The sequence below is a fragment of the Protopterus annectens genome, chromosome 4.part1 (assembly GCF_019279795.1).
Source record: "Protopterus annectens isolate FY-2018-M chromosome 4.part1, PAN1.0, whole genome shotgun sequence".
Lineage (NCBI taxonomy): Eukaryota > Metazoa > Chordata > Ceratodontiformes > Protopteridae > Protopterus > Protopterus annectens.
The window spans coordinates 624,202,882-624,229,385 of NC_056734.1; the positions used below are offsets into that span (position 1 = coordinate 624,202,882).

General features: G+C 41.5%; 1 protein-coding gene across 1 annotated transcript in view; it reads right to left on the reverse strand.

The window, feature by feature from the left end:
• LOC122801255 (serine-rich adhesin for platelets-like) overlaps positions 1 to 26,504 on the reverse strand; it is a 1,296,546-nt gene that overhangs the window by 236,119 nt on the left and 1,033,923 nt on the right. The window contains exon 12 of the mRNA XM_044070807.1: positions 9,252 to 9,349. Coding sequence (XP_043926742.1) covers positions 9,252 to 9,349 — 98 coding nt within the window. The remainder of the gene's footprint in view (positions 1 to 9,251; positions 9,350 to 26,504) is intronic.

Consider the following 26,504-nt stretch of genomic DNA (forward strand, 5'->3'; position numbering starts at 1 on the left):
ATTTTATCAAGGTGTATATGAATAAGTATGATAAAAAAATAAACACCTGGCCTATAGATGAAAAATGGTCTATATTTTGCTGAACAGCCCAAACAGAAAACTTCTTCCATCTGGCTTTACAAAATTTCCTTGTAAAAGACCATTAAGATGCAGTAATCAGACCAACCACCTCAGGAGAAAGCAAGTGGGCCCTGGCCATCACTGGAAGTGTAGAAAGCATGCTGTCAAATGCAGTAGGCAGATGTCTGGGTGAGGCAACCCAAATGAAAGAAAGAGAAGATGAGGGTGCTGTGGAAGTCACTTCTCCTTGAGATGAGGTGACAGCAAGGGGAACTAAATCTGGCATGGCTAGAATTGTGCTATAAGAATAACCTTTGCTCTGCACCTTTTGGCTTTCTGGATAAACCTAATTATGATGGGAAAATGGGTAAATGCATAAAGTAGTCCTAAACGTCAATTGTGGGAGAATGCATCTACCGGTAACTATCCCTCTTAGAGGAGGATGGTGAAGAAACATTTGCATTTGATGTTATAAGGTGAAACAAAGAGATCACAGCAGGGTCTTTCCCCACCACCGAAATATGCTGCAATCTATCTTCTTGTTAATAGACCATTTGCATGGGAGCAAAATTTGACTGCTTAACCTGTACACAATTATGTTGGATGTCCCCAGTATGTGTGTTTCTATAAGAAAGTGATGTGGTATTAAGACCTATTCTTAAACCCTTATGGCTTCTCTGAAAAGGGGATAAGATAGTGTTTCACCATGCTTATTTACATAACATACCACCACCATAGTTTTCTGAATAAATGTAGTGTCACACCTCGGGGTAGCAAGTACTGAAATAACTGCAATGCTAACAGGAATACTCTCATCTCCAGAACATTGATGTGTGATTTGGCCTCTTGAATTGTCCATGTGCCTTGGACCATCCTGTGTAGATAATGCCCCAACCCAGAGCTAATGCTTCCATCCTAACTGGGGCAATGGGGTTATGTCAAACAAAGGGTCTTCCCACAGGCAGATTACATGGCTTCATCCACCACAACATGTTTTTGGTTCAGGTTTTTAAAAACTTGACTTGGTGTGTCATGGGCTCGATTGCTTGAAGTCGTATAATGTTTCCGCACATACAGCAATGTGCAAAGGCCAAAACAGAATCCAAAAATGACAAAAACAGCCAGCACTCAGAGTGTGAAGTAAAATTAATTTAGAATAATTTATTCAACAGCAAAATACATCTCATCAAAAGATGAGAACAATACAGACCGGTTTTGGCATACAAGCCTTTATCAGTGTATGATGAATGCTAGTATGCTAAAACCGGTCTTATTCTAAATTATTTTCACCTCACATGCTGAGTGCTGGCCATTTTTGTCATTTCTTGATTGCTTGAATCCACTGAGTCCTGAGTGCCCCCATTGTAGAATCCTCATGTTCAACCTGGGGTAAGGAAACATCTTGAATTGATCCAGCTATCAGATCCAACACCTTGAGTATTGCAGCTGCTGTAGAATTAAGTTTTTTTAAAAGCCTTGTAACTTTATTCACTATGGCGGAAATTCTGTCAAGTGGTAATTTTGCTCTGTGGTTGAGTGCACCCAAATAGTAGTCATGAATATCAGGAATTGAGATAGATGCAGCTGGGACTTCGCCGTATTGACCATGATCCCAAAAGACAGATACAGCTGGAGCAAATAATGTCTTGCCATGAAGATCTCTTCAATTTAGTTTCTCCAAGTCTTGGGCTTCTACTACCATGATGGGAATGGTCCCCGTTCCTAATTCAAGGTATAATTATAGTTCAAGTATTGTTTCATTCTTTAATGTTAGCCAAGAGTACTCTTCTCAGCACCAGCAATATACCCATAATTGCCTCATTCTGTTATTCATATCTAAGTACGACTGTAAATTCTTTTTTTATTTGACCCACTGCTTGTACTACTATTGGAACTGTCTTGGTATCCTTCTTCCACACTGCTCTCATTCATGCCTGCAAAATCTTATATTCTATGACTGTGCATCTCTCTGCAAATAAGTCACTGTAGTCACTGGGTGTAGCAATTTCAACGATCAATGCTACTTTTGCCTTTTTTCATGGACTACTATATCTGTTTTTCCTCACATCTATTTTTTTAATTGTGGGTAATGGATGATCTCACATGATATACACTTCATTCTCTATAATGCTCTTTGGTTCATGTTTCCAATGTCTCTCAGTTACTTCTATACTACAGTGTTTGCACAATCCACATTGCAACAGATTTGCCACATTACTGTGCCTTTCAGTATATAGGCCTTCTGCCATGAGTGTTACACATTCAGCAACAAGATGTACAACTGTTTTGGTTCTTTTTTTTATATATTTTACAGAACCTGCATTAACCAATGCGTATTAAGTCAGCTGTCTTAGGGTGCCATTTTTAACCTTTCATCTTTTGATTTCAATTCACCTCTCCTCAGCCATTCCAGAGTCAGATTTTGGTTCCTCATGTGATTGTTCCAGTTGATCTCTGTAACTGCCACTGTATTTATGGATATTCCACATTTTTTCCATCTCATCTGATCCTTCTCCTTATACTTTCTTTTATTTTTGAGCACATTTAATTGCAGTCTGATTTTTTCTATTTAAATAAAGTAGAAAAATAATATTTTCACTGTTGTTTCTATTATCAGATTCATTCAATGTAATAGTACTGTATGATTTTTTTCTGCGTGATTAATTATTTTTCTATGTAGTGGAGCTTTTCTCCCCCAGCCTCCACTGAAAATGGGCTCATTCCAGGCCCAGTGGACTTTCCCGGTTAGCAAATGCAATCAATCAATCAATCAAATAAATAAATACATACTTCTGGTTTGATTTCTGTTTCTGCCTGACACTGAAATGTTTTGCTACAGTAAGAAAAGTTATCATCTTAGACTTCTCATATTTCAAAACTTTCACTACGTTTTGATCTGATGAGGTCAGCAAATATGTATGAAGTCCTGCAACTGCAGGTCTATACATGTAATTAATTTTGAGGAGGACCATACCTCCTTCAGAGTGGAGAATAAATCTTGGTATACATTTATCTTTATATAACATTTGATGCTAATCGCTCTAATAATTTTTGGGACTAGTCGATCACCCCAATACGTTAAGTTAGAACAGAAGCATAGCTGGTTCAACCAGTGCCCTGGGACGATACCATGAACCAGCACCTCATCCCCTCAACTCTTCAAGTGAACAGCAAAAAAGACATTCCTTCTATTGGCACACCAATTAGCAGGCCAGATGCATCACACACACACACACACACACACACACACACACACACACACACACACACACACACACACACACACACACACACACACACACACACACACCACCCCCATCCTGCCCTAGCCATTCAGGTCCTGTTTCTGTGCCCTACCCCCAACCTTCCTTCAACATATTTTATAAGTAGTAAACTGCTTGCTACAAATGTGGCAAACAGTTCCTACAATTAATACCCTGCCTGCACTAGCACTACATACAGTGTTTGCATTTTAGTTTTAAACTGTAACAAACTGCTTGCTGCAAGTATAACAAACAGGTGCTACAGTTTATACCCTGCCTGCATGGAGCGTTAAAGCTCTCAGGTTTTGGTTAAAAAAATATAACTTTTCTTTTGTACTTTTAAACTGTAGTAGAACGGTTTGCTACAGTTTAGACCACACTTGGAGTGTTACAGCACTCAAGTTAGACACAGAATCCAGTATTGCATTAAAGAAAGATCAGAATTGGCTGATTGTGCTTCCAACCCTTTGCTCCCAAGGCAGTTGCCCCTCTCGCCCCACCCTAGCTATGCTACTGAGTTAGAACACAAACAATAAATTGATTTCTTTCTTGGACTATTCCTAGTTAAGGCAGTTTTCAATATCAGTTTTGGTCTTCTTAAATATTCCTTACTGAGGTTTATTCACATTTGTCCATGTTTGATTGTTGATCTTTCATCTATTCACAAATATGTTACACTTCACTTCCTCCTGCTCAAGTTCCTTTATATCACATTCCTGTCCCAAGATGATATATATTGTTGCTGCAGCTTTCCTGTAATAAATGCTGCTTTTGTATGTTTATCAAGGTCAAATTTCATTCTTATATCATCTGAAAAAGCTTTAACCATTTGTAGCTGTGCATTCAGCACCTCAACTGATGAACTATACAGTTTTTAAGTCATCGACAAAAAACAAATGAGAAATCTTTAAACAAGGTTGTTTTCTGGGAGCCAAAATTGCAGCCATAACCTAACCTGTTAAGTAAACAGTTTAATGGGTAAACAGCAAGACAAAACAGCAGCGGTGACTAAAAATCAACCTGGAACATCTCCCTTTGATTTTTTTCTCCCTGGGATAATAATTTGCCCCTTGTCATGGCTCGTCTGTTTCACAGTCATTGTCTTGCCACGAGAATCTCTCTCATAAACTGTGCCAACATAAGAGAAAATCCTTAGTGCTAGTAATCATCTATGGGTACTGATGGGAGGGCCATTCATTTGGTAAACACCCAAGTGACTACTGTGAGTCTAAATGACAGTGGTAGAATCTAATGATTATCTCCCACCTGAAAGTGCAGGAATCTCCTTGATAGCTTTGCAATTTTGATGTGTAGGTAAGCATCCTGGAGATCCAAAGAGCATATCCAGTCTCCTGTCTACAAGCATGGTAAGATGGACTGTGCTATGACCATCCAAAAATTACTCTTCAAATAATGTTTCACTGAACTTAGGTTGAAGAATGGTCTGAGGTCGTATAACAATTGTGTGCACCAACTTGAATATGGAGTCACATCTGGACCCTTTCTGGTCTGGTGGGACCTCTCAGATGCATAATTTCTGGAGGAAGATTATTACTTCCCAGTGAGCTGCCCTCCTCTGTCAGGGGTGGAACTTTCAGAGGATATGACAGCACATTTTTAGATATTGCCAAAAAAGGAACAGAGTAGCCTCTAAATAGAATTTTCCTTATCCAGTTGTCCTGCGTAATGGAGACAAATGCAGGTAGATTGGTGGAAAGTCATCCACCAAATGCCTAAAGAGTCAGAGTACCATACAACCCTTCAGGACTCATGCTGACAAGATCCTGAAAAAGATCCCTGAAGCCCTGCTGGTGGCTCTAGGGCTGTGGTTAGATGAGGAGTCTCCCACCACAGGAACCCCTGTTTTCTGGCACCTTTTTGATTCTTTTGAAAGATCAGTTGAGATGCCAAAATCTTCACCCCAACAGTGATGAGTATTTTTTCATCCTGCTCACATGGCACTAGTTTGTTTTTCACCTTTTGCCCAAACAAGGATGGTCTATCAAGAGCAGCACTGATGAACGAATCCTTGAAGTGCTCTACAAAGCAGCCTATCTGTGCATCGCAATGCCTGAATCTGCTGCTCTAGCTGCTCCTTCTGTTATACTATGGATCAAATGTATGGCCAGTGAAGAGAAATGTTAAGGTTGACACTTGATCTCCAAGTGTGACCTCAGATTACCCTGCAGGCAAATGTTGCAAATGAGTGCCAGATGTTTTCTCCACCAAACCCCTCTGAAACCTAATTGTACATGCAAGATAATTAAAAGCCCTGACTCAAAGTTACTGACAGCATAAATGTGCTCTCTTGAGTCTCTCATAGATAGCCCATATGCTCTCTGGAACATCCCTATTAGTAGCAGCAGATACCACTATGGAATCCACAACAGATTCATTACTCCAGTGGTGTCTGCTGCTAGATGTCAACAGCACCCTATCTGGCTTACAAGGCATAGGCTTGGAGACATCCAACTCCTTCCACTCTTTGGAGCACACCGTACCTACAAGATTATCTGGAGGTGGCACTACCCAGGCCATTAGGGGGAAGGACTTCTAGGTTTCCTGGAAAATTTCTTCCTCCAGGGAAGTGGAGTTAGTGGTCCAAGATCCCCTCTGCCTCGTCATCTCCAAGATCAATATAGTGTCCTCAGGAAGAGATATGGGTAATTTTCCCATTTGTCAAGACCAATATCTCATGAGGGAGACTCAGGCGGGGAGTTCAGGTGTTTCCTCTTACATCACCTCTTCATTAGCGGGCTCAGTGGAAGAATTATCTGAACTCTCCTTGGAAGAAAGCACTCCAGATCTCAGCAGTCTCAGTCTACAAGATCCTCTGTCCTGTGACAATGATGTATGGTTAAAGGATATAACACAGATGGAATCTCTGTGTGGAATCTATGAAGCCTTTACCTGCATAAGCAAAGAACCTAACACAAATCTCTCCTGTGTTAAGTCAGATAAAACATTCGGGCCAGAAGCCACTGGCACAGACTGCAGTGGTATTGGTACTGCATAAAGGAGAAAGACTCTGGAGCCAAAGTCACCCAAGAAGATTTTGGAGAACAGCAGGTCAAATGTTTACTGCACCAACACTGTTAAAGTCCTTGCCATCATCAGAGTCAGAACCAGTTGTTTAGTGCAAAGTTCCTCAGTCCTAATGGTCCCCGACTCTGACAAGGTCAGCACAAAGAATTCAAAGATGCCAAGTACATCAGCATTGAAGAAAAGGTATCCACTGATGTCAGTGGGACCAGTACAAACTTTGGTACCAGTTTCAACAATACTAGCACCAAAAAAGACTCAGAGAAAGAACATCAAAAAAGGTGGCAAGGGTTGCTTCTTCTGTCACCTTAGACACATGGAATGATGATGTAACATCATACTGAAGCTGGGCCTTCAGAAAGGCAGACATCATGCATTCCCCAAACCCAAGGGTATTAGGCTCTGAAGGGACCTGTAGGAGTGATGAAACAAAGCTGACTCTAGTCTAAAGTTCAGAAATTTGGAAAATTCATGCTCTGAGAAGAAGCTCCTAACTATTTTCCTCAGAGCAGATTTAGTTGTACCAGGTCGTTCCTGTAAAAGAGAAGAGTACCCAGTAGGAATAGCTACGAATGAATTGACCATGGTGGGAGAGAGATCAAAGTCCTGGGATCCAAGTCCTGGGCTCTGTAGCTGGAGACATCTACTCTAAACTTTAACTATCCAGTTCTTCCGCCTTCCTTTTTTTCCTTCCTTTTTTCATGACAGTCTTCGAGAAAGATTGGTCTTTGCCTGGGGATCTCTCCTTTTACTTTTAAATTGCTTCAGATCTAAGGAATTATTTTACTACCAATATTGTCCCTCATATCAAGCAGCATGTGAGAACTAAAATTTTTACATATAGCAGAATCACTATTTAAATGTCTCACCAACAGACAAACCATGCACATGTTGTGGGGCTTCTGGGGAGGGATTTTATGCCCACATTCTTTATACTTCTTGAATACAGTGGACTTTATGCCCTTATACATGTATTTGGTAACCTAATCAAGATAAAAAAATGCAAGTTTCAGCACAACATATTGCCTCACTCAAGCAAGGACACTATATATAGTAGGCCAACTGCCAAAACTCCTCACAAAAATAATTAACAATATGCAACAAGCTTAAAATCCTGGAATTGGCCACTGAAAAGGCTGCTGACAGTGGCCACATTACATATTTATATAAAAACCTGATGAGGTACAGGGAGAGTATAAGAGGAGGAGTTCAGGAGAGAAAAAATGCTAGTAGATGTTCACTAAGACAGGTACAATAAGATAAGAAATAAATACTAAAGCTTATTATCTTCTAACTATGTACGGCATTTATACAAAGAAATGTTCCCTAATGGCTCAAGCTCATTGAGAGATGTTGCAACTGCAATGAAACATGATCTGGAGTCTTTCTCTGGGGAACAAGGGTTTATGGGACAAAGGAGCAGTTTGAGTTCACAGGGAAAGTCACTGCCAAGAAAAGGATGCCAAGACTACCAGGTCAGTAGTCTAAAGTCAATTCCACATGTGTAAAAAAAAGGGTTCAAGCTAAATGCTAAGAAATGAAAGTTCTTTCATGAAACAGAAACACACTACACCTACTAAATTGAAAACACCACTTTACCATATGAATCAGTGATCAGACAAGTGAGCCCATGAGTTGATAGTCCCCTCTTTTGACAATCGTGAGGTGACCACAGTTAGGAAATCCTTCCACATTTTGCAACTAATTCCCAATGGCATCTCTTCTAAAACTAACAAAGTCATTGTCCTATTGTATTCTGCTCTAATCAGACCAATTATCAAATATAATGCACCACTTAGCAAGTACATGTTTAGACGTAATAAACATGGAAAATTTATTTATGGTCTCAGAAACCTTAGCGACCAGAAGAGAGTGGAGTCCTTATTCTGGCACTCAGTGTAGTACAGGTTTCTTAGCCAAGACCAGTGACAGCTTACTGTGCCCTTTCACATCAATTTATTCTCAATAAATTAAATTATGCTGCTAACACCAGAACCAGAGATGATCTAAACCATCAAGAAATAAATAAATAAAACTAGATGGAGAGACACATTCATCATTCAGCACCTCCTCTTGGTCTGGGATAAACTTCTTCATATGTCAAGCAATGCGATTCACAGTCATCCATGAAACATATCTTGGACAGTTGTTTGGGTGCCCTTAAATTTTCTCCAGTAATCACAGACATCAACCTCCTTGCAAAGGTTGATAGTGCTTGAGGGTAAGCATTGGCAAGACATGCACGGCCTCTAGTTTGACTTGCCTTGTATATCCTATAATCTTATTATGACTTTGAATCTGACTGCTCCATGGAAACGTGGTGTACTAATATTTATGCATAACATGGGACACTATGAACCAAACTGTGTAAACAGTAAAAACTGGTGGACTTTGGGGGCACAGATGATTATGCATCCAGGATTTTTACATCAACACTGGGCACTGGTAAAGGCAAAGAGACCACCCAGAATGTAAGATCTTAGGAGAAAGAAAATGAGCAGTGTTGTAGTTGGCAAAAATGATGAATGCAACCAAGGAACCATAATGGAGGTCATTAACGAGAGATTAATGGCTGTCACTTGTGTCCTAATTTATGTGCATACCCATGTGTCAGATTTTTTTTTTTTTTTTAATTTTCTTTAACCTTCAAAGATAGCACAAGGTAGTTACGGTTAAGGAACCAAGGGCACCAGAGAATAAAATGCCAGCAGTCAGTCACAACCTTAAGGAACAGTAAGGAACGTATTTTGCATTTTTTTTTTAAAACAAGGAATTTTTTTAGCACACAGCTCAAGCATGTTATGTTGTCTATTAATCTGTATATTATGTCACTATAATGGATTTACTTCACATATTTATTACTGCTTCATTTAAAGTAGTCCTCACCTTTTTCTTTTCTGGTCCTTTTTTTCTAGACAAGTCAACACTCAGCTCTTGTTGAGGAGTTTTCTCCTGAATATGTACTATTTTATGCAGTGTTGTACCTGAAGATAAAAACAGCATAATCAATAGAAGAAATAAGCAGTTTGCTTCAAATTTTATATTTTATCTGAGAATAAATCATACCCAGCTGATATCCACAGCCATTAGGGCATCTGCAAAATATCCCAAACAACAAACTAAAACAATGAGTAAAAAGGTAACAAAGAAAAAACAATCAGTAAAAAACAAAAGAAATATCTAGCAAGGCTAGACTTTCCACTGTGTGATTCCTTAAACCTCTTGCATTAGAGGCAACACTGGATATATGCAAATGACCCTTTAAAGACATTGGGTGTTTCAGCTATAGCGCAACACCCTGTGTTCCTAAAGGTTAGCCAAACATTCCTTGTATGCTTTGCTGGTGATGCTATAAGAAGGCTGAAACATGCATGTCCACAGCTAGTGGGGTTTGGCTTTATTGTCCTGAATTTGTCCATAAATAGGCCTAAATTGAAAAAAAGTCATTGACATTCAGAATTGCCATACAGCTGAAACACCTGATGTTCTTTAAGGGTCATTTGCATATATCCCATGAACTACTGTTACATATACTGATGACCAGACTGGTGAAATAAATAATATTAGCCAAAGAGAAAATAGAACACATTTAGGAAAGGATGTGTCTATTGTCTGTAAAGATCACTCAACCTCTATGAAACAAGACAACGCCCTGACTACCTTTAGAATTCTGGATACAGGTATTTATTAATATGAGTAGTCAAAGCATTGAGAAGGAAATAAAATAAAGAAAGGAAGAAATTCACAACAATTAACAGACTACCAAATTACATTAAAGCAAGCTGTAGTTTAAATATTTTTTAAGAACAGCCTGGGCACTTATTGTGGGAACAACTGTTTTGGTATATTGGTAGGCTAGAAGGACATTAATATCCATCCTTGAAACATTTGTATGTATGTATGTAACTATTAATAAAACTGCCATTTTAATGATCGATCTGGGAGATAAAGTTTATCTGAACTCATACATTCTATGAGACTTTAGGTTATGCTGGTTTTGGCTGCTGAAACGTGCAGGAAAAAAACAGTGTGATGTTCTTGTAGAATCATGACTGCAAGTCAGTTCACTGGATGTTTTATTGAACTTGCATTTAAAGTGGCCTCTTGGTTATGCCTAATTGTGCTGCTGAATGAGCAAGTGATACAGCAGTAAGACCAATGTAATTATGAGGAAAATCTCCATACTCAAAGGCATTAAAATGACACCTAACTGCTACCTTATATGTAAATATTTGAAAATGTAACATGTCAAGGTTTCTAACAAAGTGGAAGTGTTGCATCCTAATACTTCAGAGAATATCCTGCTGATTTGTGATTTCTACTGCACACATTTTTCATCAACCAAACCCAAGTTGTTTAGCATTTGGGGTGCACTGTTTTCAGACACTATACAGATAAGTGCTGGATCTTAATCTGAATTGCAACACAATGATTCATGATGGCATACCATTGAAAATCTTGGACAGTAGTGGGCTTGAGCTAAGAAAATCTTAGAACATTCACAATTAGTATCTGCATGTAAACTTATTTACTACTCAAAATAATGCCCCACATTAAAAAATATCTTACTACCTTACTCATCTTCAAGTGGCTTCTGCTCTGCCAACAGGTTCTTACTGAAAACAACCAAGTCTAATTACTCAGCCAGAAACTCACTTTACTCCTCCTACGTTTCAAAAATATGGAACACCATCCCAAAACACAATCTGACAAACTAGCACACATTAAAAGCTGCTCAAACTACATTTGAATAAATCCTGGTCATACTCATGGTCAACATCAGGCTGACTTGCCAGTATCCCAGCATTTCCTCCATCTTTCTTTCCCATCTTAACCTACTCCCTTTTCCAATCATACACACATCCTTCTCTCTCTTTTCTCATGTCACGTAAATCTTTTCTATCTTCTTAGATCCTCTACCACACTCTAAATTCTAACTATACTCTCAAAATGCATGCATTGCCTTACAATGCTTACGATATGCCATATGGTATAAAAAGAAGTTATGTACTCACCACAACGTTCCATGTTTGTTGTCCTTGATCTTGCCTTCCTTCTTGCTGTTTGGTTCAGAGCAGATCCTTGGCTCCAACTCAGCCATATACTATAGCTCGAGAGCTTTTACTGGCTCGAGGCTAGCCCCTATCCCAGCATGCCTCACTGTAGTTACCCAGATTTCATTTGTGATAACCCAGCACTAGACCATATAAAAGATAAGAGATATACTCTACTTTACATATTCGATGACACCTGCATATAAAGATGTGATCCTTCCACAAGGTAATAGTAGTAAACTGAGACGGACCATAAGGAATGGTATAAATGAAACACAGCCAGTATAGCCAATAAAATAAGGGATTTCTCTCGATTCTCCAGGAAGGGGGATGTTGGGAGGGACGCAATAAGGCAGGTGAGATTAAAGACAACAAACATGGAATGCTATGGTGAGTACATAACTTCTTTACGTTATGTTGTCCATATCTCGCCTTCATTCTTGCTGTTTGGGACAGCGTCCCCAGCACCTGATTCTTGGGTGGCTCACTGGAAAAAAAACTCTTCACGACAGTGGAACCAAAGGATGTCCTGTTCTGGCAGGCCACATCTACTTTGTAATGAGTGATAAAGGTATGAGGATTAGACCATGTAGCTGCTGCACAGATCGAATCCAAAGGCAATCTGGCCTGAAAGGCAATAGAGGTAGACAAGGCCCTTGTTGAGTGCCCTTTAATTTTTCCTGGAAGTGGTTGTTTACGCAACTCATAGACATGTTTTATAGTGTCTGAAAGCCACTTTGATAAAGTCACCTTTGAGACTGCACAACCTCTTTTATTGTCCACAAAGGATATAAACAATTGATCAGATTTTCTAAATTCCTTGGTCCTGTGTAAATAGAAACATAACTGCCTATGAACATCCAATTGATGAAGCTTATACTCTGCCTTGTTGCAATGATTGGGGAAGAACACAGGAAGCTCTATGGATTGATTCAGATTGTATTCAGAACATACCTCGGGTAAGAAAGAGGTGTTGGTCCTGAGAGAAACCCGAGCTTTATAGAAAATCAAGTAAGGGGGATGAATTGATAAGGCCTGTAATTCTGAGACCCTTCTAGCTGAGGTAATTGCAACTAAGAAAAAAGTCTTCCAAGTCAGAAATTTGAGCAGACAAGAAGCAGACGGTTCACAGGGAGAAAGAATCAAAGCATCTAAAACTAAATTTAGATTCTAGGAAGGAAGAGTTTCTCTTATCGAAGGTCTTAATAGGGTAGTACCTCTTAGAAAAGCCTTGTATAACCTATGGGACTTGATATTAGAACCCATTTCTCCCATATGGAAATTTGAAATGGCAGCTAACTGAACTCAAATAGTAGCTGCAGCTGCTCCTTGGTCAAATGTTTCAGCGTGAAATTCAAGAATCTTTGAAATAGGAGCAGTAAAAGGATCAACCTGATTTTTGCCTGCCAACAAGAGAACCTCTTTCATTTACTAGCATAAAGTCTCCTAGTAGTGGGCTTATGGGAGGAAATCAAAATGTGCTGAACTTCTGGGGAAACATCAGGAAGCCTGGCTACGACTGGAAGTGGAGAAACCAAGCTGTGAGCTTGAGAGTTTGAATGGAAGGATGGAGAACCCTCGACTGATATCTCAGAAGATCTGGCACTGGGTCCAAAATCCAAGGCTCCCCTTGCAGGTGAGGCCAAAAGAATGGGAACCATATCTGACGTGGCCAGTAAGGGGCAATGAGGATTAACTTGCAACCCAATGACTGTGCTTTCTGAAGTACCTTGGAGATCAGCGGAAAAGGTGTAAAGCAGTCCTGGGGGGCCAATCATGAACAAGTGCATCCCTGGGTGACTGTCCTGGTGGTGGGACTAGGGCAAAGTAGCTGCTGCATTTGTTGTTGAGGGGGGTGGCAAACAGATTGCAGCATGGCTGGCCCCATTTGCAAAAGATCAAGTCTGCAACTTCCTGCTTCAGGGACCACTTGGCTGAGCTTGTCCGCTATCACGTTGGATTTCTCCGGGATGTGCACTGCAACCAGAAAGCACTGGGAAGACATCGCCCATTGCCAAACTTGTAGAGCCTCTCAACACAAGGGGTAAGACCTGGTTCCACCCTGTTTGTTGATGTACCATACTACCGACATATTGTCCATTTGAATTGCTACAGTCCCTGTAGGTAGAGAGTTCTGAAGTGCTTGCAACACCAGGAGCACTGCTCTCATCTCCAGGACATTGATGTGCAAGTGGTACTCGTGTTCATACCAAGTCCCTTGAACAGTCTGTCCCACATAATGCCCCCTCACATCTGGGAAGTGTCTGTGGTCACTGTGGCTACAGGTTAGGGGGTAGAAATGGCCTGCCTATTGTCACCATAGGGGAGTGAAGCCACCACTCCAGATCCCTTTTGCAGCATTCTGTGATCAGAATGGGATGTGACATGGGTAAATCCTGGAATGACTATTGTGCAAATAGAAGCCACTGTAGAATTCTCATGTGAAATGAGCCATAGGGACAAGAGGGATTGCCGCCGCCAAAGAACGCAGTACCTTGAGGATGAATCTTGCTTGAATCCTCTTTTGTGTGAACAGTATGACAACTTGGCGATGGATCATTAATACTCTTTCTTGAGGCAGCTTTGCTATCATGGCCCTTGTGTCTAAATTTGCTCCTATAAAGGTAACATATTGACAAGGCAACAAGGCAGATTTTTCGTAGTTTATGGTGATCCAAAGTTGAGAACAAAAGCGGATTGTGTATTCCCTTTCCCTGATTAGTTGATGCTTATTGGTGGCAGTAAGGAGCCAGTTGTCTAGATATGGAAACACACGGAATCCTTGACATCTCAGGTGAGCCACAACTACTGCCATGCATTTGGTGAACACTCTGGGGGCTGTGGTGAGACCAAAGGGCATTGACTGGCTCCCAACCGGAAGTGTAGATATCTCCTTGACCGTCTGTCCATTTTTATGTGGTAGTACGCATCCTGGAGATTGATAGAGCACATCCAATTGTCCTGTCCCAGAAGGGGAAGAATGGACTGCAGTGTTACCATCCGGAACTTTGTTTTCTTGACTGACTTATTTAGTCTGCCGAGATACAAAATGTGACTCCAGTCCCCTGTTTTCTTTGGAACTAAAAAGAACCTTGAGTAAGTTCCGGATCCGATTTGGTCTGCAGGGACTTCTTGGATGACTCTTTTTCTTAGCAACCTTTGAACCTCGAGGTTTGCTTGATCCCAAAGACTGGGTGGAACATCTGGGATAGAGTATTGTCTTTTTGATAGGGGAAGTTTTGAGAAGGGGATATTGTAACCTCCGGATATTATGGATAGTACCCATGTATCTTCTGTGATTGTCTGCCAGGCTTTTGGGTACAAGGATAATCTCCCCCTGACTATCTCTGGAGTTGGACAGTTGAGCCTCCTTTCAGGAATGCTGGAAGGGCCTACCCAGAAAAGTTATCTCTGCCGCCCTCGTTCTGTGGACCCCCCCCCACCCCCACCGCGAGGTTGGCGTCTTCAGTTATTTCCCCCTCTGCCCCTGGGGAAAAATTCTCCACGTGTGTCAGGCGAAGTTCCCTGGGATTTCCAGAACCACATCTTTCCATGCTTCTGGCCTTTGGGATAGGGCCTAGATGGAGCAGAAGAATGTACTTCCATGGCAGAGAGAGTTTTGCCATCTTGTTCACACCTGGTAAGAGTCTGTTTTATCTACAGCCCGAACAAGGACGAGCCATCAAGGGGGCATTGGTAAAGGAAGACTTGAAGGGCTCCACAAAATGACAAAGGCACATCCAGGAGTGTCTGCATTAGGCTACTCCTGTGCCCACCACCCTGCTCGCTCCATCGGCTGCATAAGAAATGATCCACATGGAGGAGTTAACCACTGAAGTCTGGGTCACGAGCTGAGAAGCTGCCTTGTCCGAGGCTCCCACAGCTGTAGGATCCTGTAAGGTGTCTCCTAACGCCTTGAGGAGATCCCTTTGAAGCCTTGTAAAGTGGAACAAATAGTTCAGTGACCTGAGTATAAAGGTCACTGAAGAAAACATATGCTTCCTGTACCTGTCCATCATACAAGATTCTTTGTTCAGCGGACGGACAGATGAAGAAGTTTCCGCTAATTCCTTCTTGGTAGCTGCTGCCATCACCATAGCATCAATGGGAACACCTTTAGATAAGAAAAGCCTGTCTTTAGGGGTTGTAATGAATTTATTGGGCCTCCGCGGAACTGGTTCCATCACGTCTGGAGAGCTCCAAGCCTTCCGACTCACTACGTGCAATAGTGGGTCGGAAGGAGGAGATACCCAAGGGGTGGAGGGTCAGGAACCGAATGCATCCAGGTACACAGACTCGTCTTCAGAAGGGGCAAGGGACTTCCAGTCACCCCTCTAAGGATTTCTAAGATGTCTGAAAAAGAGACATCTTCAGAGGGGGACTGTGGGACCCTTCTGAGTAATCCAAAGTCTGTGTCTGATGTCAAGGACTCAGGGGAGTCCACATGCTTCCTCTTGCAAGTCCTCTTCCAAGGGACCTCCTCCGAGGGGTGCTCAGGGGAGGTTTAAGATGAGGTGGGATCACCCAATGGGGCATCTTGGAGCATGGGTTCCCTACACTTGGGGTGGAGGGGAGGTTCAAAGACAGACACTGGCACCGAGGGCAAAGGAGCCAATGGAGCCGAGGGTGGAGCTGTCTCAGCAGACCGCTGCTCATCACCTCGAAGGTGTTGTGATCCCGACCCAAAAGAATCTCCAGCTCTGAAGAAGCAGGAGACTTCCTCCAAACCAAGGGCGACAGCTCCGTGGCCAATGTAGGAGCTGAGCTGACCTGCATCGATGATCCGAGAGGGAGAATAGGGTAGGACAAGGGTCCAATGCCACTCCCCCCTTTGAGCCAACAAGGGAGTGTTGGCCCCCAGATCCCTTGCTAGAAGGAGGCATCGAGGAGATCGAAGAGGTAGTCGGAACCAAAAGACCAGAGGAGGTTACTGAAACCAACAGTTCCACCACAATGACTTCCATGCACTCCAGCTCCAAACTCAGAGGAGTTGGAGGAGGAATCAAGATAGGTGTTGTTTGGGCTGTCAGCACCATTTCCATTTGGGATGGGTCTGAAAGTATTTTGGCTAGTGCTGGTGTCCTAAGAAGCCTTTTTACCACCCTCCCCACATCGTCATCTGAAAGGCTCCTGGATAACAGAGAGGAGTGTGTCGAAGATCAGTGACTCCCCACCACAGATTGCAATAATGGAGACTGTAGAGCAGACCACACCAGTTCCAAGGCAGAAGACCTGGAATGCTTATGGGACCTTAACTGGCTCTGAAGACACAGATGGAGCCGCAGGTGCAGATGTCTTGTCGGAACCAAAAGTTGGGTCCAACTTAGCTTGTGGTTTATCCTTGTCCTTAGATAGGTCTGAACTCAGAGCCGAAGAGGATGAAGGCTTGACTTTATCCGATTTTTTAGCTGGCTGAGTCCCCTCCATGGTAGTATCAAAGGAGCTCTTCAGCAAACCATGCAAGATAAGCTTGTTTCTTCTCTCCTGCAGGACTCGTGAACTAAAGGCATGACAGACAGAGCTTGAGTCCTACAGGTGACGAGGTCCTAAACAATATACACAACTCTTGCACCCATCCGTAAGGGACATCTTTTGGCAACACGAGTTGCATTTTTGAAACCAGAAGGTTTCAAATCCTTGGCAGTATCCTTGGACATAATATGAAAACAGCACTATAACTAAGGCTATATACTGCTAGTAAGAAGACTACGACGCACTCTGTTACAGCTAGACAGAGAGGAAAAACTATTGGCAATAACAGACAAACAATATATATTTTCTTTTTTTTTTTAAACAATCAGGGAAAAAAAGAGAATGGGGAGAGCCTCTAAGTTAAATGTCAAACTCCATCTAAGGAAAGCCTCTAACTCAAACGGCAACTCCTTAAAAGTTAAAGGAAAGACAAGAAGGAGAACCCTCTAATTTAAATGAGTTTGAAGAGGGGAAAGGCCAGAGAGAAAAAACAGTTAATTTACACAACAAACAAGTCACTCAGATGGGATAGGGATAGATATAAATGCTAAGGACAAATATAAATAACAAATTAAGCTAAACTGGAAATATTAGCTGAAAAATATAATAGAAAGCTTAGCCCGAGCCAGTATCTGCAATCTCAACACTGCAAGCGGCAAATGGGATCTGGGTAACTACCACTAGGCATGCTGGGATAGGGGCTAGCCTCAAGCCAGTAAAAGCTCTCGAGCTATAGTATACAGCCGAGTCAGAGCTGAAGATCGGCTCCGAACCAAACAGCAAGAATGAAGGCGAGATATGTTCATAGGCTGGTACTAGGCTATCGGCCCTAGGGCCTATACAAGCTTAGCCATAACAATTCCCTGGCTATTTCTTCCCACACTATTTACTTCCCTGGACCCCTGTCTAGCAGGGCGACTGACATGATACCCGGGGTGAATTTCCTTTCTCCATCCAATCATCAAGGTTCCTCTTGAAGAGGGCCAAAGAGGCGCTCTGCTTGACATGCATGGGCAGTCTATTCCAGAGTCTGGTGAGTCTCTGGGTCAGGAACCTATCCCTCCAGCATGTTTTGTTTATTGTGATGACAAGGTTTAGATCCCTGGAGTATGTGGCTCTGAGGGATTGGCATGTCCAGCAGCTCTGAGTTTGACATGGCCTTGTATGCTAAGCAGAGATCGCCTCGGAGTAGACAATATGCGACAGAGTATAGCTGGAATTTTTTAAGGCAGTCAGCATAGAGCATCTGCTTTAGGCCTGTGATTCTTTTAGTGAGGTATTTCTGCGGCCTTTCCAGTTGTTGCAGATGTTTTGAGAGGTACATACCAAATGGGGCGTTGTATTCTATATTTGGTCTAATGAGGGATGAGTATAGTGGGACAATGACCTCCTTTTTTCTGGATGAAAAGCCCTTAGTGATGAGGCATGCCACATAGAAGGATTTCCTGACTGTTGTGGCAGTGTGGTTATTGAAGGTGAAACCACACCTGTGTCCCTAAGTCTCTTATCACACTTTCAGTGTTTAGTGTACTGCCACCTATGTGGTAATTCATGGGTACATGTTTTTTCCCAAAGGGGATAACTATACATTTCTTGGCATTAAGCTCGAGCCCATGGCTCTGTCACCAAACATCTGTTTTTGTAAGGCCCTTTTGTAGAGTATCCACATCATTTGGGGATTCAATAATGGCTCCCAGTTTGCAGTCATCTGCAAACTTTGTTAGCCAGAGTCACTTAGCGTTGGCCTGTACTTCAGAGAAGTAGATGCCAAACAAGAGAGGTCCCAGGACTGAACCCTGAGGTGCTCCACTTGTCACTTGTCTGGAGCTGGATTTGGAGTCAGCTACTTTTACAGTGTGGGTTCTGTCAGTAAGCCAGTTGGCAACCCATCGAGTGACGTAGGGATTAATGCTCAGCTTAGTAAGTTTATCTATGATTCCAGAGTGGGGGATGGTGTCAAAGGCCTTGACAATGTCCAGACAGGCTGTGTGGACTGCCTTACCCTCATCTACAGCTTTGGAGACTGATTCAAAGAAGTCAATCAGGTTCAGGAGACAAGATCGGCCCTTCACAAACCCAAACTGGGTGGGGCCCAGTGTTTTAAGGTTGCCACTGTCTTTGTTTATAAGTTCCATGATAATACGTTCCATGGCCTTGCAGATCAAGCTCGTCAAACTGATGGGGCGGTAGTTCCCAGGATCCAAGGTGGATCACCCCTTGTGGAGTGGGATAACTGTAGCTGTGTGCCACTCAGTGGGCACAAAGCCTGAGGTGAGGGTATGATTAAACATGACATTTAGGTGAGGTGCCAGTTCATTTTGTAGTTCATGTAGTACACAGCCCAGGATGTCATCTGGTCCCATGGATGCTGTATTCTTAGTTTTGGAGAGTGCATTTTTTACCTGTGTGCCCATTATTACCAGAATTTGGCAATCTTCCGGTATTGAGATGGGCCATTTAGGGGGTGAGAGGGGGATGAAGTTGGCACTGAATCGATCTGCCAGGATATTGGCAATATCCTTGGGATCAGTATATTTAATGCCATTCTGTTGTAGCTCAGAGCAGATCTGAGCATTGCCATTTAGATTATTGACATAGTTATAGAATGCCTTGTGGTTGTCTTTGGAATCTTTGGCAATTTTATTTTCGTATTTTATGGACAACATAACATCAATGTTTTCCCTTCTAAAGTATAAAACATTTATTTCATGCAAGAATTTAGGGCTAGAAGAACTATATACAGTTATAGATAGTGATCTAAGTACTTTACTGTGTGACCAAGTTTTTTTTCAAAATGCAAATCCCCCCCCCCCCCCCCGGTAACTGTCCTAATTCATCTGTTAATATAAATGTACTGTGATGAAGCTTTTCTACCCCAATCCCCCAGGACTTCACTGAAATTGAGCTTTTCCCAATTGGATTTTCCCAGTCCACAAAGACAAATAAAATAAAATAAATAAATTTATTTTGTTTACATTTGAGCCTTTGCACTTCAGAGGATTTAAGGGAAAAATGAATGTGCTGCTGCAAAATAAGTAACCGGAAGTGGTCAATGGTGACATTCTTGACAGAAACAATAAGTAATACAGAAAGAGTCAGAAGTTATGGATTTTCAGTATCTATCATTTGGAGTTATAAGTAAATGTTGAGATAATGTGTATGTGTTGTATCTCATGAAGGACTTTTAAGTAGCTGACAGTTATTTTCTGCAAAAAGTTGAAGGCAAAATATTTTACATCTTATATATTATCAGAATACTGATGTACTTTGCAAATATCATGCAAAATGTCTGTGGTAGCTGCCTTAAAATGGTTTTGCATAGGTATACGTTAGCCTGTTAAGCCTTTAGGCCAGTTTTCAGTAGGATGAACTGCTGTTGAAGTTTGCTTTTTTTAGGATTTATACATTCATACAAAACTTTTACATTAGACTGTGAAATTGTTTCAAAAGGGTGTATAGCTTCTAAGCTATGACAAGTTTTTATGACTGTAAAAATATTAGCACTACAACTACACTGCAGAATTTAATAAACTGATGAAATATGCCACATTTGTGTGTTTTTTTAGACGTGATGTAATATTCTTAGGGCACTATGTTTATTAGGGATTAATTTTTTTGTGATATTGCTGAGGTGATGTACATGCTGAATAAAAGGAAAATTGACATGGTGTACAGTCTTAATATGATTCTATCTCTTTTTATGTTAGGTTATAACATTAATGGTCACTATGGTGTACTACTGTTATGCTACTGCAGAGTGTCAAATTATCACGATTTACATTAGATAAACATTTGGGATGGAGGTGGTTATTATTTCAACATATTTACAAATCATCCTGATTGTAGGGGTGCTTGGTTAGAAGCATGAAAATTTAAGTGTCTACTTTATGTATATGTGGCTAGGCATCTTATGACAATAGTAGGCAGGTGATCACCTGCCTACTATTCTTCTGTTCCTATATTTCTATCAACATGGGCTTATGTTCAAAGTGAAGGTGCTGAGAAATGTTTAAAGTCTGGTTCTGAAAGACACTATGTAAGTTGGGTTGCCTGAGTGGCTGAGAGTGAACTTGCCTGTTTAACTTATGTCATAAGGCAACACTCTGAGCAAAGGATTGCATGTAATTACTTGAATGGGTTTTTATTTTGGTTAATAACATTTATTGTAGATAGTTTTTACCTATTTTTAGATTTTATTATGGAAGGTTGGTTAGAAAGCTTATGGCACTGCTACTGGTTAAGTGCCATCCAAAGTATCATCTTAATAGTAGCAGTAATACCACTTGAATCAGTCTTAAGCTAGGGAAAGGTCATGGTGTTGATTATTCTAGATTTGAGGATATCTGCAAACTGCACAGTGAGCTGGATCTGTCACCTAGAATGATGAAGGGTATAAAGTTTTCTGTGTCACTACATCAGCAGGAAGTTTGAATACAGCATAGGGAAAGTATATTCAAAAGGCTGTTTCCCTTCTTAGTTTGTAATGTTTCTATCAAGTTAGCTTACAAGTTTACAGGTGGACTGTGAAGTATAATCTTACGTGGAACCTGGGGAACCACACGGTAGGAGGAAAGGTTGGCAAGTTGGAAGGATAGGTTTTTCAATGAGTTAACTCTGTTATAATTTGGTTTTGTAAGTCATGTAGAACTTCAGAAGTAAGCTGGACAGTTTATATAAATATTCTGTAAAAATGTTCCATCCTTTAAAGGCATTTTCTTGTTTTTCTCTCCTATTTAGATTTTTTGCAATAATAATTATAAAAAGGTCAAATATGTAAATACTAAATAAACTGATACTATAAAAATATATCCTATATATTAAAGTTATGTATTCACTACAACTATGCATCTGTGTTGTCCATTTCATTCTTCCTCAATGTATGGGTTATAGACCTGACCTTGGATGGATCCAACTTGGCCACATACCTCAAACCTATGGATCCAACTCTCAAGCTCCTCCCTCTACCCATGATGCCCCATATAGTCTATAATACCTCAAGATTGAGTTTGCTGCCTTAGATTCTATGATATGGTAAAAAGAAGATAACAGTAAAGCTAGGGCTCAAATCTGCAACAAAAGGTTCCAAAATATCTATAAAATCACTGCAGAATTTCAAAGGAGGGAGGAAGGAGAGATTAGAGTTGAGGAAGAATGAAAAGGGACAATACAGATGTATAGTTATGGTTGAGCACATAACTTTCATCTGATGTTGCCCTTTTCATTCATTCTCAAATTATGGGACACAGTCCACAGCTACGTGAATCCTGGGTGGCCTCATCGAAGGATATTATGGAGAACTGCTGAACTAAAAGCAGCTCTGCTTCTAGAAATCTAGTTTGTAATGAGCAATAAAGGTATGAGCATTAGACCAGGCAGCTGCTGCACAAATATTATCAAAGTTCTACACCAGAAGGCAGAACAAGTGGCCATGGATCTAGTTGAATGTGCCTTAGGAGGATTTGATAGAGAGAGACCTTGCTAAGAATATATAAAAGAAATGCAATCAGTAATCCATTTGACCAGGGTAACTTTAGAAACTGGGGATCCCAGTCTGTTCGTACAGAATGAAACAAAAAAAAAACTGGTCTGCTTTCCTAAAATCCTTTGTTCTGTGTTAATAGAAATGTAGTTGTCTATGTACATCTAAAAGATGTAGCATGTACTCTCCTTTATTTCAAAAATTAGGAAAAAAGACAAGCAAATGAATTGTTTGATTGATATTCAATTCAGAGGCCACCTTTGGTAAGAAGGATGGATTGGTGCATAAATTATCTCTGTCTTTTTGAAAAATAATGTAAGGGGATCTGCATGATAGAGCCTGGAGTTCAGAAATCCTCCTTGCATATGTAGTAGATACTAAAAAAGCTGTTTTCCAAGACAAACATTTTAAATCTGCTTTGGCTGAAAGTACAAAAGATTGTTGTGTCAACCACTGAAGTATGACTGCCAAATCCCAAGGAGGTGACGGATCTTTCACTGGAGGCCTGAGTAAGAAGGTGCCCTTTAGAAAAGTCTTGCACAATTTGGAAAAAGGTAAAGAGGAAGATTTTTCTCCTGAATGAAAATTTGATATGGCTGCTAAATGTACTTTGATTGTGGAAAAACTAGCACTTTCCTGAAACACAGAACTAAAAATTCCAGAACCAAAGAAATAGGAGCAGTAAAAGGATCAATTTCCTTTTCAAGGGCCCAAATTGAAAATCTTTCCCACTTTCCTGTAAATATTCCTCACAGAAGCTTTCTGGGAAGATAAAAAGTATATGACAAACCATGGAGGAAAGCCTGGGCTATCTAGCTATTAATGGAACTCGAGAAAACATGCATTTAGTTTGAGGTATGGAATATCGATTGGGATGCTTCACCTCCAGGAGATGTGAAAGAAAATCTGAACTGGGGTCCAGTATCCAAGGAGGATAATGAAGATGAGACCAAAGGAAGGGGAACTACACCTGGAGAGGCCAGAAGGGGCAATGAGAATAACTGAGCTCTTTAACTGACTTGCTTTCTTTAACAATTTTGGAATCAGAGGTAACGGGCGATATTGTAAAGGAGGCCAGAGGGCCAAACTTGGACTGGAGCATCTCTCAGTGACTCCCAGAAGAGGAGATTAGAGAAAAAAACCTGCTGCACTTGGTGTTTTGGGGATATGCAAAGAGATCACAGCAAGGTTGGACCCAAATCCTCTCTGCCACTGATTGATTGAGAGACCACTTGTGAGGTAAAAAATGGACCTCTTGAGTCTGTCCACTAGTACTTTGGATTTCCGTAGAATATGCATTGACACTAGAAAGTGGTTGGAGGAGATCGCCCACTGCCACACTTTCACTGCCTCTCGATAAAGGGGGTAAGATCAGGTTCCCCCTTGTTTGTTGATGTACCAGACCACAGACATGTTGGTTTGTTTCACAATAGTTCCTAGAGGGAGAGCATCTTGAAAATCCTGCAACACTAATAGAACCACTCATCTCCAGGACACTGATGTGTGAATTAGTCTCTTGGGGAGACCATGTGCCTTAGACAGTCCAGCCCAAGAAATGCCACACCCCTCCCCAAATGGGAGGTGTCTGTGGTCATTATGGGCACTGGAGGAGACAGAATAAAAGGACAGCCTTGGTAAATCTCATCCAACTGAGTCCACCAACAAAGATGATTTTTGTATACTCAAGTGAGTTTGACTGGGAAGGACAGAGGATATTGCAGAATGCACCACTGAACAGCTAGAGTCTATTTAAGAACACGCATATAGAAACATGCCATAAGAACTAAAACTATGGTTGCTGCCATTGAACCTAGACCCTAAATGACAAGTCTAGCTGGAGGAGTAGGATGAACAAGAATTTGCCGTACCTGGAACTTGATTGTATCCACATGATGTGTAGGCAGAGCGGCAATCTGACTTGCTGTGTTCAACTTGGCACCAATGAACTCCAAGATCTCTACTGGTTGTAGTTTTGATTTGGAGATATTGACTGAGATGTCTAGTGTTTGTCAAAACTGGAGCAAATAGTCCCTCAACTGTTTTAAGAGATGGCTCGTTGGGACAGTGAAGAGCCAATCATCTAGATGTGGAAACACTCAGAATTCCAGCAGTGTCAGGTGAGCTGTTACCACTGCCATACACTTGATAAACACACTGGGGGCATTGGTGAGACCAAAGGGCAGGGCTTTGAAATTACAGTGATTGGCTCCCAGCTGAAAGTGTAGATATCTTTGGGATCAGCTGTTCATCTTGATGGGATAGCATGCATCCTGAAGATCAGTTGAGCATATCCAGTCATCCTTGTGACTTCTTCACAAATTGGTTTGGGTTGCTTATATCCAAAATTGGTTTCAGGTCCAATGTCTTTTTGTCACTAAAAAGAACCTTGAGTAAGCTCTGAATCCTCTTTGGTATGGTGGGACCTCCTGGACGACTCTATAGTCTAGCAGCTTTTGAATCTCTTGAGCTGCAACTTCTCTCTGACTGGTCGGGATGTCAGAAAGCTTTCTTCTTTTTGGATTTGGGGAATATGGAACAATGGTATGAAATAACCACTGGATATTATTTTTAGCATCCAAGAAACTTTTGCTATAGAAATCCAGGCATCTGGATGCAAGGACAAAACCCCCAAACGTCTCCAGAGGTGAGCAGTTGGGCAACCCTTCAGAGTCACTAAAAGAGTCTATCCAGAAAAGAATCTCCTTTAGGGAGGGATAATCTGAATACCATCCACCCTTTTGCTTAAGTCTTTCTAGGATGTCTCCAAATGAGATGTCTTCCAGTGAACATCTGGGGGACCCTTACCCTTTCTTGAGGTCAGTATCCTCCATGATAGATTCTATAGAAGAATCTATGCACCTCCTTTTGCATGTTCTCTTCCGGGGAACCTCCTCAGTGGGATGCTCTGGGAAGGTATCCGAAGATGGGGGAATTTCCTGTAGGGAAGCTGCCTGGATGCTAGTTGGTTACTGGCTATCACTGTGGAATAAGATTGATGTGATCAGTGTGTAGACCCAAGGGAGGAATAGATACAGGACCCAAAGAAAAGAGAGAGAGAGAGAGAGAGATCATATATCTTGGATGAGAGAAGGTCCTCTCCACTACCTTGAAAGCAGATGGATTGGGAGAAGCTGTGGCCAGCTGCACCTGTGCCAAAACTCCAAACCAGCCAAGCATTTACCTTGCCCTGATACATGCCTCGAGGAGGGAGTTGGACCTGATCTATCTAGCACTGAAGCTCCAAAGGGCAAGGATGGATCCAACAACATTTGAGTGGACCCTGGTCCCCCGGATCTGACAGTGATGCTTCGGCTACAGGACTCATCCCAACCTAAAGGGATAGGAGCAGAACCAGTCAGGGAAACTGTCAGAGTCGAAGATCTGGCCATCTTTGGATCAGACACCAACTCTCTCGGGTTCTCAGAGGTCTGCAAAGCCACAGGATGGATCAGAGAAGGAGATATTTCTACATGGGAAATGAAGGGAAGGCTCACGGATCCAATGAGAGATGGAGACAGAATAAGCCCCATCTGAATCTGAGTTCTGAGGAACTTCCTCATCATCCTATTCACGTTGGCCTCAGAAGGACTTCTGGAGGATCTTACAGATACAGATAAGGCTGTGAAATGTGGCCTCAATTCTCTGCTTGGTGTAGTTTGAAGAAAGGGCAAATGGAGCTGAGGGGACACTTGATCAACTGTGTACCTAGATGAGCGGGTTCTTGGAGACTTAGATAAAGTGGTTGGATCAGAGCACTGTTTTGGAGTCTTGACCAGTCTGACAGATCAGAGGATTTAGGATCCAATGTTTTTCTTTTAAGATCTGAGGAAGCTGGATCCAATGTTCTTCAGACCTTCTTAGAAGGCTCCGAAGAAGCCATAGTGGAAGAAGAGAATTTCGGAGACAGAATAGGGGATCTCTTAAAGGACTTTTAAGAAGTCTTAGAGTATTTACTGAGGGTTTGAGCCCCCGAGGAAGAGGAGGAAGATGAGGGCAGCAGTCCCTTAAGAACCACTTTCTCCTATCAAAAACTGTTCTAGAGCTGAACACGGCACAAATACAGCAATCAGTGGAAAGATGTGACACTCCTATATGATAAATGCATTCCCAGTGGGCATCAGAATTTGGAATTTT